Source organism: Nerophis lumbriciformis, linkage group LG29 (genome assembly GCF_033978685.3).
Source record: "Nerophis lumbriciformis linkage group LG29, RoL_Nlum_v2.1, whole genome shotgun sequence".
NCBI classification, from domain to species: Eukaryota; Metazoa; Chordata; class Actinopteri; order Syngnathiformes; family Syngnathidae; genus Nerophis; species Nerophis lumbriciformis.
This window is the reverse complement of record NC_084576.2, coordinates 15,210,001-15,222,500: the sequence shown is the minus strand read 5'-3', so window position 1 is coordinate 15,222,500 and position 12,500 is coordinate 15,210,001. Positions and strand designations below refer to the sequence as shown.

Here is a 12,500-nt window from a genome sequence, read left to right as displayed (position 1 = left end):
ATATCAATGTATGTATATATATATATATATGTGTATATACAGGGACGTGCACATGATTATAGAGGGGCAGGGGCTCAAAGTCAGAAAAGGGCAGGAAATTTTTTTTTGGTCCTTAACACAATATGGAAATTAATGTAAAATTAAATTTGCTAATAGGAAGCTAACTACTTAGCTGTGTGTCCTTTGTAGGTAAAAGTGATTGCCATTTATTTTGTGTCAACAAATTATTGTCATAATGAGTTAATTCACATTATCATAGGCTTGGAAGACATGAAAAGCAACAAAACACTGGTTTATTATTAGGCTATTTATTGTTAAATATAAGCACTTTAATATTGAACATTGAACAGTGCAACATGAACTTTGAAAAAAATACAAAAATAAATACCCAAATGGAAAAAACTTCAATGTGAAAATCTGTCCTTCTTCCCTTAACTTGATGAAAACACCATCAAGTTGTAACTTATGGGCTTTCTCACTTAATACTCAGACTAAACTGAAACGCAATACAGAGCCAAAAATATGGACCAGGGGCCAGTAGAGGTCTGTAGGATGGAGGCCACCCATACCCAAATATGCTCCTCAATGTAAATTCAGGGCTTCCATGAAATGCTGTGAAATCAGTGCACAATCAGTAGCCAAACCTTCTGGGGGCCTTAAAGCAGCAACCTTCTGGGGGCCATGTCCCTGTAGATGTTGATCACATTATTGTGATTTATGACTACGTCTTTTTCAATGGAGAGGAGAAGGAGGTCAGACAGCCTCTCTTCTGTGCATAGGCCTCTGAGTGTAGCTCCTTCAACTCCCCCCTCATCTATGGCTTCCTCTGCAGTAGTATCATCTGCCTCCCTTCTTGTGGATTCTTCCTCTCCAACATTTACCGGGATTTCTATGGCTTCCTCTGTGTCAGGAGTTGCATCTAAAGCCTCTTTTCTCTCAGGTGTTGCTTCTACACTCTCCTCCTCCTCTCTCTCGAGTGTTGCTTCTAAGGCAGGGGTGCTCACACTTTTTCTGCAGGCGAGCTACTTTTCAATTGATCAAGTCGTGGGGATCTACCTCATTCATATATATAATTTATATTTACTTATTTATGAAATATGTTTTTGTTAACAAGTTAAAGGTGTTTAATGATAATGCAAGCATGTTTAACACATATAGTTAATATTGTTAATACATTAAAGGTGTTTAATGATAATACAAGTATGTTTAATACATATAGTTAATATTGTTAACAAGTTAAAGGTGTTTAAAGATAATGCAAGCATGTTTAACACATATAGTTAATATTGTTAACAAGTTAAAGGTGGTTAAAAATAATACAAGCATGTTTAACACAAATAGTTAATATTGTTAACAAGTTAAAGGTGTTTAAAGATAAAACAAGCATGTTTAACACATATAGTTAATATTGTTAACAACTTAAAGGTGGTTAAAGATAATACAAGCATGTTTAACACATATAGTTAATATTGTTAACAACTTAAAGGTGGTTAAAGATAATACAAGCATGTTTAACACATATAGATTCCTTTCTTTCATGAAGACAAGAATATAAGTTGGTGTATTACCTGATTCTGATGACTTGCATTGATTGGAATCAGACAGTGGTGATGATAACGTCCGCATTTTCAAATGGAGGAGAAAAAAAGTCCTCCTTTCTGTCCAATACCACATGAAAGTGGTTGGTTTTTGGCATCTTATTTGTCCAGCTTCCGTACTCCTTTGTATACACTTTACAAGAAATACATTGGCGGCTAACTCCGTAGCTTGCTAGCTTGTGCACGCCAGCTTTCTGAGACTCTTATTTTGGTAGCGCAGGCAGGATGAAGCAGAGCTTTTATTGTGCAACTGTGCAGTCGGTCTTTGGAGTTTTGACGACAGGTACGGCGCCAGAGTCTGTTGAAATAAAGTGTTTCTCGCCTTCCAGTCTGTAATTTTAATGAGCTGGCAGCAGCCAGCGTCATCTCAGAAGACCCTCGGGTGCCGTGAATGTCAATCAAGTGACGAAAGTGACGTCATAGTGAAGATTTATGATCGCTCATTTTTAGGACTATTTTTTTAATGCCTGGCTGGTGATCGACTGACACCCTCCGAAATCGACCGGTAGATCGCGATCGACGTAATGAGCACCCCTGTTCTAAGGTATCTGCCTCTCTCTCAGGTGTGACACTTTCTGAGGTCTGTGGTCTTTCTTGAATTCTGGTGCTAGTACTTGGTTTTAGCCATGCATTAAGAGGTCTGCTACCCTTAGCTGCTTCCTGGCGCTCCTTCTCCTTCCTTTTCTGTATCCTTTCTTTTTTTGGCATTGTGCTGCAGGCATAATCAACATGAATCAAGTTTAAATACAGATGGTAATATTCCTAACAGATAACCTACATCTTATATCCCCAGAATGCTGAAATTATTATTATTAATAATAATAATAATAATTATTATTATTATTATTATTATTATTATTATCATTATCATTATTCTTCTTATTATTATTGTTATTATTATCATTATTATTATTATTATTTTGTTAACCCACACAGTAATAGCAAAGTCACAATAAACTTTATATCTAAACCTCTACTGTGAGAGAAATGTGATCCGCCGTAAACACAGTGCATTTTATTTAGAAAATTAACCCGGTGTTTTATTTTGTATTTTGTACACTACTTCCTGTCCCGCACGAACTGCTCAGCTCTGTGCGGAAATTATGTGCCGTGCTCAATTGATGCGCCGTGCTCCGACGTCCAGCAAAAACAGAAGCTGACACATTTAATAATAGAATAATACAGCGTTTTTCTGAAGTATTACCCATAATAGATGCTGAATAAGTGGACGGCGACTAGACCATGATCACAGGTTCAAGTTGCTCCACTGTCACGTTTCCTCAGAGGCGCAGTAACTTGGCTCTCTCTCCTCTCACTTACTCACTCACTCGCCCTCTCTCTCTCTCTCTCTCTGGCGGAAGCGGCAGGCTCAAACAACCCGGTATTACAAGAAAACGTGGAGTTTTTGTACCGCTGTTTTTTTTTGTTTAGTTTTTTTACATCCCTGACAGGAATTTATTAATGTTGTTTAAAGAAGGAAAAAAAAAACACACACACAGGCAGAGGGCACTTTTTAAGACGAGGCAAAAAAGGGCAGGGGCTCAAGCACCCATAGGGCCCTATGTGTGCACGTGCCTGTGTATATATATATATATACATATATATATATATATATATATATAGATATATAGATATATATATATGTGTGTGTGTGTATATATATATATATATATATATATATATATATATATATGTGTGTGTGTGTGTTTATATATATATATATATATATATATATATATATATATGTTTGTGTGTATATATGTATATATATGATATGTGTGTGTATGTTACTCATCAGTTACTCAGTACTTGAGTAGTTTTTTCACAACATACTTTTTACTTTTACTCAAGTAAATATTTGGGTGACTACTCCTTACTTTTACTTGAGTAATAAATCTCTAAAGTAACAGTACTCTTATTTGAGTACAATTTCTGGCTACTCTACCCACCTCTGTATATATATATATATATATATATATATATATATATATATATATATATATATATACATACAGTCGTGATCAAAGGTTTACTTACACTTGTAAAGAACATAAAGTCATGGCTGTCTTGAGTTTCCAATAATTTCTACAACTTAAATTTTTTTGTGATAGAGTGATTGATTGTCACAAAAAACATTCATGAAGTTTGGTTCTTTTATGAATTTATTATGGGTTTACTGAAAATGTGACCAAATCTGCTGGGTCAAAAGTATACATACAGCAATGTTAATATTTGGTTACATGTCCCTTGGCAAGTTTCACTGCAATAAGGCGCTTTTGGTAGCCATCCACAAGCTTCTAGCAGGCTTCTGGTTGAATTTTTGACCACTCCACTTGACAAAATTGGTGCAGTTCAGCTAAATTTGTTGGTTTTCTGACATGGACCTGTTTCTTCAGCATTGTCCACACGTTTAAGTTAGGACTTTGGGAAGGCCATTCTAAAACCTTAATTTTAGCCGGATTTTGCCATTCATTTACCACTTTTGACGTGTGTTTGGGGTCATTGTTCTGTTGGAACACCCAACTGCGCCCAGGACCCAACCTCCTGGCTGATGATTTTAGGTTGTCCTGAAGAATTTGGAGGTAATCCTCCTTTTCATTGTCCCATTTAAAGCACCAGTTCCAATGGCAGCAAAACAGGCCCAGAGCATAATACTACCACCACCATGCCTGACGGTAGGGGTGGTCTTCCTGGGATTAAAGGCCTCACCTTTTCTCCTCCAAACATATTGCTGGGTATTGTGGCCAAACAGCTAAATGTTTGTTTCATCTAAAATCACATGGACAAAGATAAGACCTTCTGGAGTAAAGTTCTGTGGTCAGATGAAACAAAAATTGAGCTGTTTGGCCACACTACCCAGCAATATGTTTGGAGGAGAAAATGTGAGGCCTTTAACGAATCATTGACTTGAACAAGTCAGGAAAGTCACTTGGAGCCATTTAAAAGCAGCTTAAGGTCTCGAGAGCAACTGTGCAGACAATTGTTCGTAAGTATAACGTGCATGGCACAGTTTTGTCACTGCCACAATCAGGAAGAAAACGCAAGCTATCACCTGCTGTTGAGAGAAAATTGGTCAGGATGATTAAGAGTCAACCGAGAAGCACCAAAAAGCAGGTCTGCAATGAATTGGAAGCTGCTGGAACACAGGTGTCAGTGTCCACAGTCAAGCCTGTTTTGCATCGCTATGGACTGAGAGGCTACCATGCAAGAAGGAAACCCTTGCTCCAGAAGCTACACCTTAAGGCTTGTCTAAAGTTTGCTGCTGATCACATGCACAAAGATAAGACCTTCTGGAGGAAAGTTCTGTGGTCAGATGAAACAAAAATGTAGCTGTTTGGCCACAATACCCAGCCATATGTTTGAAGGAGAAAAGGTGAGGCCTTTAATCCCAGGAACACCATGCCTACCGTCAAGCATGGTGGTGGTAGTATTAAGCTTTGGGCCTCTTTTGCTGCCAATGGAACTGGTGCTTTACAGAGAGTAAATGGGACAATTAAAAAGGAGGATTACCTCCAAATTCTTTAGGACAACCTAAAATCATCAGCCCGGGGGTTGTGTCTTGGGTGCAGTTGGGTGTTCCAACAGAACAATGACCCCAAACACACGTCAAAAGTGGTAAAGGAATTACTAAATCAGGCTACAATTAAGGTTTTAGAATGGCCTTCCCAAAGTCCTGACTTAAACCCCATTGAGAAAATGTGGCTAATGCTGAAGAAACAAGTCCATGTCAGAAAACCAACAAACTTAGCTGAACTGCACCAATTTTGTCAAGAGGAGTGGTCAAACATTCAACCAGAAGCTTGCCAGAAGTTTTTGGATGGCTACCAAAAGCGCCTTATTGCAGTGAAACTTGCCAAGGGACATGTAACCAAATGTTAACATTGCTGTATGTATACTTTTGACCCAGCAGATTTGGTCACATTTTCAGTAAACCCATTATCAATTCATAAAAGAACCAAACTTCATGTATGTTTTTTGTGACAATCAAGTATGTGCTCCAATTACTCTATCACAAAAAAGTAAGTTATAGAAGTTATCGGAAACTCAAGACAGCCATGACATTATGTCCTTCACAAGTGTATATAAACTTTTGACCACGACTGTACATACATACATACATACATACATATATACATACATATATATATATATATATATATATATATATATATATATATATATATATATATATATATATATATACATATATATACACATATATATATATATATATATATATATATATATATATATATATATATATATATATATATATATATATATATATATATATATATATATATATATATATATATATATACATATATATATATCAAAGTACCAGGAGCGAGTCGAACAATGCCGAAGAGGAGACTGGAGGGCACGCTGTGAGCCCATTGAAGTGGGGTGTAGAGGCTTTGCTGGCCGCTCACTGTGCAAGGTGTTCACACTACTTGGCATCACAGGTGCTGGGAAAAGGAAGGCCATCCAGGCCACCATGGAGGCAGAAGAGAGAGCCCTAGATGGCTTTGGATCAGGAGGAGCGAACTGTGTATGAACGATTTGATATGATTCAATTTAGTGTATGAACCACATTTCAGTCACTAGATTGGCAAAGCTGGGAGAGACATACCTTAAAAGGCTTGCAGCGCAGCGAAAGGTAGTTCCACTTCTACACAATGACCTTTCCCACCCGTCTATTTGCTTGTCCCTCTCTGGGTTTCAAGGGGGCTGGAGCCTATCCCAGCTGTACAATCTGGACAAGTCGCCATGTTTGTGTAAAATGAGACTTGCCCACTTTTTCTAAACGGCACCAAATCCCTCTGGGCCCGGGGAACATTGGATTTAGTCATCTAATTTCTTTTTTACAAAGTTTTCGACAGGAAGCGGTACGGTGATATAGGCCATTGAGCATTTGTATACAAGAAATTAAACAGCATATTTCAAGTTTCCCAGTTGAGTAGTTTACTGTATTTCTCTATCCAACGTGTTACATGGTGCACCTTCTATCTAGTACAGTGGTTCTCAAAGTTTTTTCACCAAGTACCAACTCAGAAGTAACTTAGCTCTTGAAGTACCACTCATCACTAAAATACAGTAGTGTAGTAGGCGTAAGAATGTATTAAAAACAAGGAAGATGTTTTATTTAACAAGTATAATTAGAATTTTTGGCCACTGTAATATTACACACATATTGAACAGTAACACAGTGTTTGAATATAGGAAAATAAAACACTGTACTTTAATCAATTGATTCTTTGGTATACTACTAGGTGGAGCCTTTGTACCATTAGTGTCATGTCTGTGTGACCATGTTTTGTATTAGTCATGTTTTGTTTTGTTTAGTTATTGGACTCTTTAGTTTCTGGCTTTTCACTCCCTTGTTTTGTTTCCATGGTTACCCATTAGTTTCACCTGTTCCACGTTTGGACTCATTGTGCACTCTTTTTTGTCACCATAGCAACCATTAGTTTTCACCTGTCACGTCACGCACCTGTTTCACGTTTTGAGTCACGCACCTGTTTTCGTTAATCATGTCTGTAGTATTTAAGTTCATTGTTTTCAGTTTGTCTTCCTGGCGACATCCCGGATTCATACCCCTGTCACACTCTTACCTCTGCGCACTTCATAGTCCATGCCAAGTAAGTTTTTTTTAGTTTTTTTATTAATGCCACAGTTAGTGTTTTTGTTTGATTGTTCACAGTTTCTGCCTATGTGCAAGTTTTGTTTTCAATAGCCTAGTTTTGTACCTCCGCGCGCTTTTCGTTTGTTCCTTTTTGATATATAGTGTTAAAATAAATCATGTATTCACCTTCACGCCATGTCTGGTCCAAATCACTTGCAACTCGGGAGAACAAACCACGCCATAGTCCCAGTCGTGACAATTAGTACCACAGTTTGAGAATTCACTGATCTAGTACTTTTGTTTTTTTGAGTAACTTCCACTATTTTAAAGGTTAATTTATTTGTCAAGTATCTGCAGCTTTCAATACAGTCATTTAAAAAGGGCAAAATAATTGAATAAAAGTACAAATCACTGTTGTTTTAATTATTTTTAATAGATCCAAAATTGAATGTGTTAAATTTTATTTGAATAATTTTTAACCTGCTGCTTTGAGGACTTTAAACTCCCAAATACTTAAAATATTGGACTACTTTAGGTCTTGTTCCAAGCACAGATACATCTGGATCAATATAAATGATTGGCTTTTTTTCAGAAAAACATGCACATTGACTTGACAACACGAAGGTGCGAATGGGAGCATTGCAGCCAGATAGCGGCGTTCTGCTTGTTTTTAGCATGCCTCGACCTACAGAACAGCATCGTCCAGGTATATCTGGTGAAGACGCAGGTGATTTCACATTTTTTACACAAACACATTTATTTCTCAACACCGAATATGATTCCAGCCAGTTCAACAATTACCTCAACAGATTAAAATTGGACAGCTTTGTTAATAAAGATTTATGGTGTTGAACGCTTTTGTTGAATTGATAAACACTGCCCGAACAACAACACCAGCGTCAACATCAAATTGACATTTTTTCAAGAACATATATTTTCTAAATAACACATTACATCGGGCTAAAAGAAAGTGGGCTAGTGTCATATGGTCAATGAGGTGGAACTACTAAATTTGAAAAATGGGATGACAACTCAAAATTTAATATACTTTCTTGCAATGATTTGATACTGTAATAAGTGTGCTTAGATTTTTGTCTGTTTTTTTTAAAGAAAGATTGTGTCTATGCCAAATGTATATTTTGCTGCTTTTGATTTCCCTTAAACTGTAGACTTAGATATTATAGTTAGATTAAAATGCTTAACATGATCAATAACATGGCAATTGGTAGTTGATTCTCCTTACAGATTGGATAAAATATGTATTTAGTGACAGAATAAAGATGTTAACTGAAACCATCTATGGACCAGGTCAGTGTTAAGACATGACTCTGGACCATGCCAGTCGAGAAACACAAGCCTGGATCATGTCAGCCAAGAACAGGTAAGTCTGAACCAGGTGAGACTAGAAGACCGGTCTGGACAAAATCAGTCTATAGGACAAAAGTCTAGACCTGGTCAGTCTAGAAGACGTGAGTCTACTCTTGACCATGTCCGTCTAGAGGACATCAATTTGGAATGGATCACCCCATTCTGGAAAACACAAGTCTTGACCACGTCACTCTTGAACAGGTAAGCCTGGACCACGTGAGAATAAAACAGATCTTATTAACAACATGTTAATAACGAAAATAGAAACTATAAGCGGTTTTACCTGCTGCTGTCGTAAGTCTTCGTCCTCAGCTGCCACGGACCGTCTTCATCGTCAGCTGGAGGTGACAAGCACCCTCCCTCCCTCCATCACTTACCCGGCCCCTCCCAACACAGGTTCCATAGTCGTACATGTGATTTCATTTTCACTTAGAAAATATTTATTTGTAAAAAAAAACTTCACCGACTTGGTCCCATGGGTCATGAGACCAAAATCAGCACCAAGGCCAAGTCACACTGGAGCTGTTTGTTGGCAGCTGATTTTTAAAAAACATTTTAACCCTATTAACAAAGTGTGTGATGTATCACATGACCGCACAACAGTGCAGGGAGTTTTGTACCTCGGGGGAGGAACTATAGCACTCCTTCCCTACCCTAACTACCTTCAGTCACACAGACTACATTCTTTACTAGCAGTCTGACAGTTGACCATAGCCACACCTCAGGTGAAATTATGTCCTTGCCTATCATACGACCAATGTCAGTCAGGACTTTCATTGGCTCGACGACGATGTCACCGTAACAGCGAGGAGATGACACTTTGCTCGGCGTCCGGCTCCTCCATGATGGCGTGCAGTATCTCCAGGCCCTCAAAAGACACGCTCAGAGAGCCCACCAGCTCGCCTCCATCCTCCATAACTGCAACACGCACAAAATACATTTATGTAGTGTTTTTAATTATACTTACAATGAATGGACTAAGCCACAGGTGTCAAACTCAAGGCCCGCCAAATCATTCATTAATGCCCGCAAAAGCCTGGAAATAATATGCGTCAATAATGTACTTAATTTTTCTCACTTTTTACAGAAAAAATGCATTCAGTTGCAAATCTTTTAAACATTAATATTATGTAACAGAGCAACAAATATTATATTATCATTCCAAACATGTTTTTTTTGTTAAAAAAAAACAACTTAAATATCTGCTTGACCTATGATTTCACAGCAAGTTGTCAATCAAATTGTATGCTATAAAAAAGACAACAGATTTGGTAAAAGTTTTGGCAGCATATTATTGTAAATGGGAAAATAGTACCACTGTTTTTTACGGTAAAATTCTGGCAACTGAGTTGCCTTTTTTTTTTACCTTAAAATCTACGGTTATTGTTTTTACAGCATATTACTGCAAATGGAACAACGGCACCATGGTTTTATTTCAGCTCAGTTACCACTTACTATTTTCCCATTTACAGTAATATGCTGTAAAAACAACAACGATAGAGTTTACGGTCGAAATAACCTGGTAGCTCAGTTTTTATAACATTACCATAAAACAATGATGAAATGAGTTGAAACAAATCACCTGGGACAATATGATTCTTAGCACAGACTGTGAGCATACAGCTGAAGGGGTAATAAAAGCTCAACCACGCTATATCAAAGTATGTACAATTGGCACGTAGCAAGTTCAACAAAAAGTCAAATCTCCCCTGGTTTAATGAAAATAGAGACTCTGCCTTAAACAAATACCTCAAATCTCACTTGAACATTGACCGCCTAATACTCACAAGTCTAAGGAATTAATCAGAACTTCGCAAAGCCAAAGCAAACTTCTTCCTGAATATCATTAAACAAGCCAGAGGAAACCACTAAATTATGTGGCAAGCGATCAATAAACTAATTGTTAGGGACCACCAGAAAAATTAAATAGAGCAAATCCAACACGAGGGAATACTGTGTACAAACAGTACAGAAATAGCAAATAAATTAAACAAGCACTGTATATGAATGTGAGTGTGAATGTTGTCTGTCTATCTGTGTTGGCCCTGTGATGAGGTGGCGACTTGTCCAGGGTGTACCCAGCCTTCCGCCCGATTGTAGCTGAGATAGGCTCCAGCGCCCCCCGCGACCCCAAAGGGAATAAGCGGTAGAAAATGGATGGATGGATGTATAAACTCTCTACATGAACTAGGTCACAGCCTCACCCCAGTACACACCTACGAAAAAAAACATCAAATGACCCAGAGTTGAACCTGGAACCTGTTGTTGAAGCGGGGATAACAAAAATACTCCCTGGATTGTGAACTTCCAAAAGTAAAAATATTTAGGGGCTTCTCACAGTCACCATCAAAAACTCTTACCACACCATTAACAAAACTTCTTCAATCCAGCAGAGGAATTTCCCAAACACAGGCAATAATAATTCCAATCATTATATCCAAAGATACAACCACAATTTACAACTAAAGTTAAAGTTAAAGTACCAATGATTGTCACCCACACTAGGTGTGGTGAAATTCGTCCTCTGCATTTGACCCATCCCCTTGTTCACCCCCTGGGAGGTGAGGGGAGCAGTGGGCAGCAGCGGTGCCGCGCCCGGGAATCATGTTTGGTGATTTAACCCCCAATTCCAACCCTTGATGCTGAGTGCCAAGCAGGGAGGTAATGGGTCCCATTTTTTATAGTCTTTGGTATGACTCGGCCGGGGTTTGAACTCACAACCTACCGATCTCAGGGCGGACACTCTAACCACTAGGCCACTGAGTAGGTGTAACTACAGAACAATCAGCATCCTCCCAGTTCAAACCAAAGCAATAGAAAAGGTTGTTGCTAAGCAACTTGTGGATCACAGGTACAGAATGCTGCCATCTAATCGAAAACATTAAACAGTCACTTGATAAAGGGGGGGTTGTAGCAGCCATTTTTCTTGATCTCCGTAAAGCATTCGACATAGTCCACCATGACACTTTATTACAAATTGGCCAAAATGAATGTATCCTCTGACACCTTAAACTGGGTCAGTTCATACTTAACTGATCGCAGTCAAACACCGAGGATCAAGCAAGCCAGCTCCACCTAAGTACCATGCACTACATGACTTCCTCAATGTTCTAATCTGGGTCCAGTTCATTTTACTGTATACATCAATAATCTGCCTACAATGTATAACAATGTCAAAATACAAATGTTCGTTGATGATACCATCAAATACACTAATTGAAAGAACATGGCAGAAGCTGCAGCCAAACTTACATAGCCATTGACAGTATAGCTAAATTGCTATATTGATTCTTGCCTTACCCTGAACATTGTAAAGAGTGCAGTTATGTATTTCACCAACAACCAGAAACCTATACAAACTGTTACATAGTACAAATACCTAGGACTCATACTTCGATTGAAAAAAACCCTCCTTCGATTGAAAAAAAATAATCAAAAAACATGACAAATACACTTAAGTATAATCTAGCCACCTTCAACTGTATACGAAATTCGCTCTCCGTCGAGGCAGCTGAAACCTAGTAAAGTGCAATGATTAAGTCACACTTCTCTGGTTGTATTACCAGCTGGTCTCAAGCAAACTAAACAACCATTAAACCATTAGAATCCATATGCAAACACGCCCTGAAAATTCTGGAGAAAAAAAGGCCAAAATATAATTACTGCATTATTCTAAACAAATACAATATGCTTATTTTTGACCATTTTAAATGTATCTCATATATTCAAAATTGTTCACAACTTGGCTCCATCTCCACTCAAAGATTGTGTCCATCAGACCTCAGATACGGCCGCAAGAGTAACCAGAGGTACTACGAGAGGGAAGGGTAGTATCCCAAAATGTAAGACAGCCTTGGCCCAATCTGCTTTCTCTTCAAAGACTGTGAAACAGTGGAACAAGCTCCCAT

General features: G+C 38.1%; 2 protein-coding genes across 2 annotated transcripts in view; both read right to left on the bottom strand.

The window, feature by feature from the left end:
- nox5 (NADPH oxidase, EF-hand calcium binding domain 5) overlaps nucleotides 1-8,884 on the bottom strand; it is a 17,849-nt gene extending 8,965 nt beyond the window's left edge. The window contains 1 exon segment of the mRNA XM_072911857.1: nucleotides 8,876-8,884. The gene's annotated coding sequence lies outside the window, so the exon portion shown is untranslated.
- Nucleotides 8,885-9,006: 122 nt separating this feature from the next.
- Nucleotides 9,007-12,500, bottom strand: part of rpgrip1l (RPGRIP1 like) — a 24,319-nt gene continuing 20,825 nt past the window's right edge. Inside the window, exon 25 of the mRNA XM_072911856.1 lies at nucleotides 9,007-9,510. Coding sequence (XP_072767957.1) covers nucleotides 9,386-9,510 — 125 coding nt within the window. The 3' untranslated portion in view covers nucleotides 9,007-9,385. The remainder of the gene's footprint in view (nucleotides 9,511-12,500) is intronic.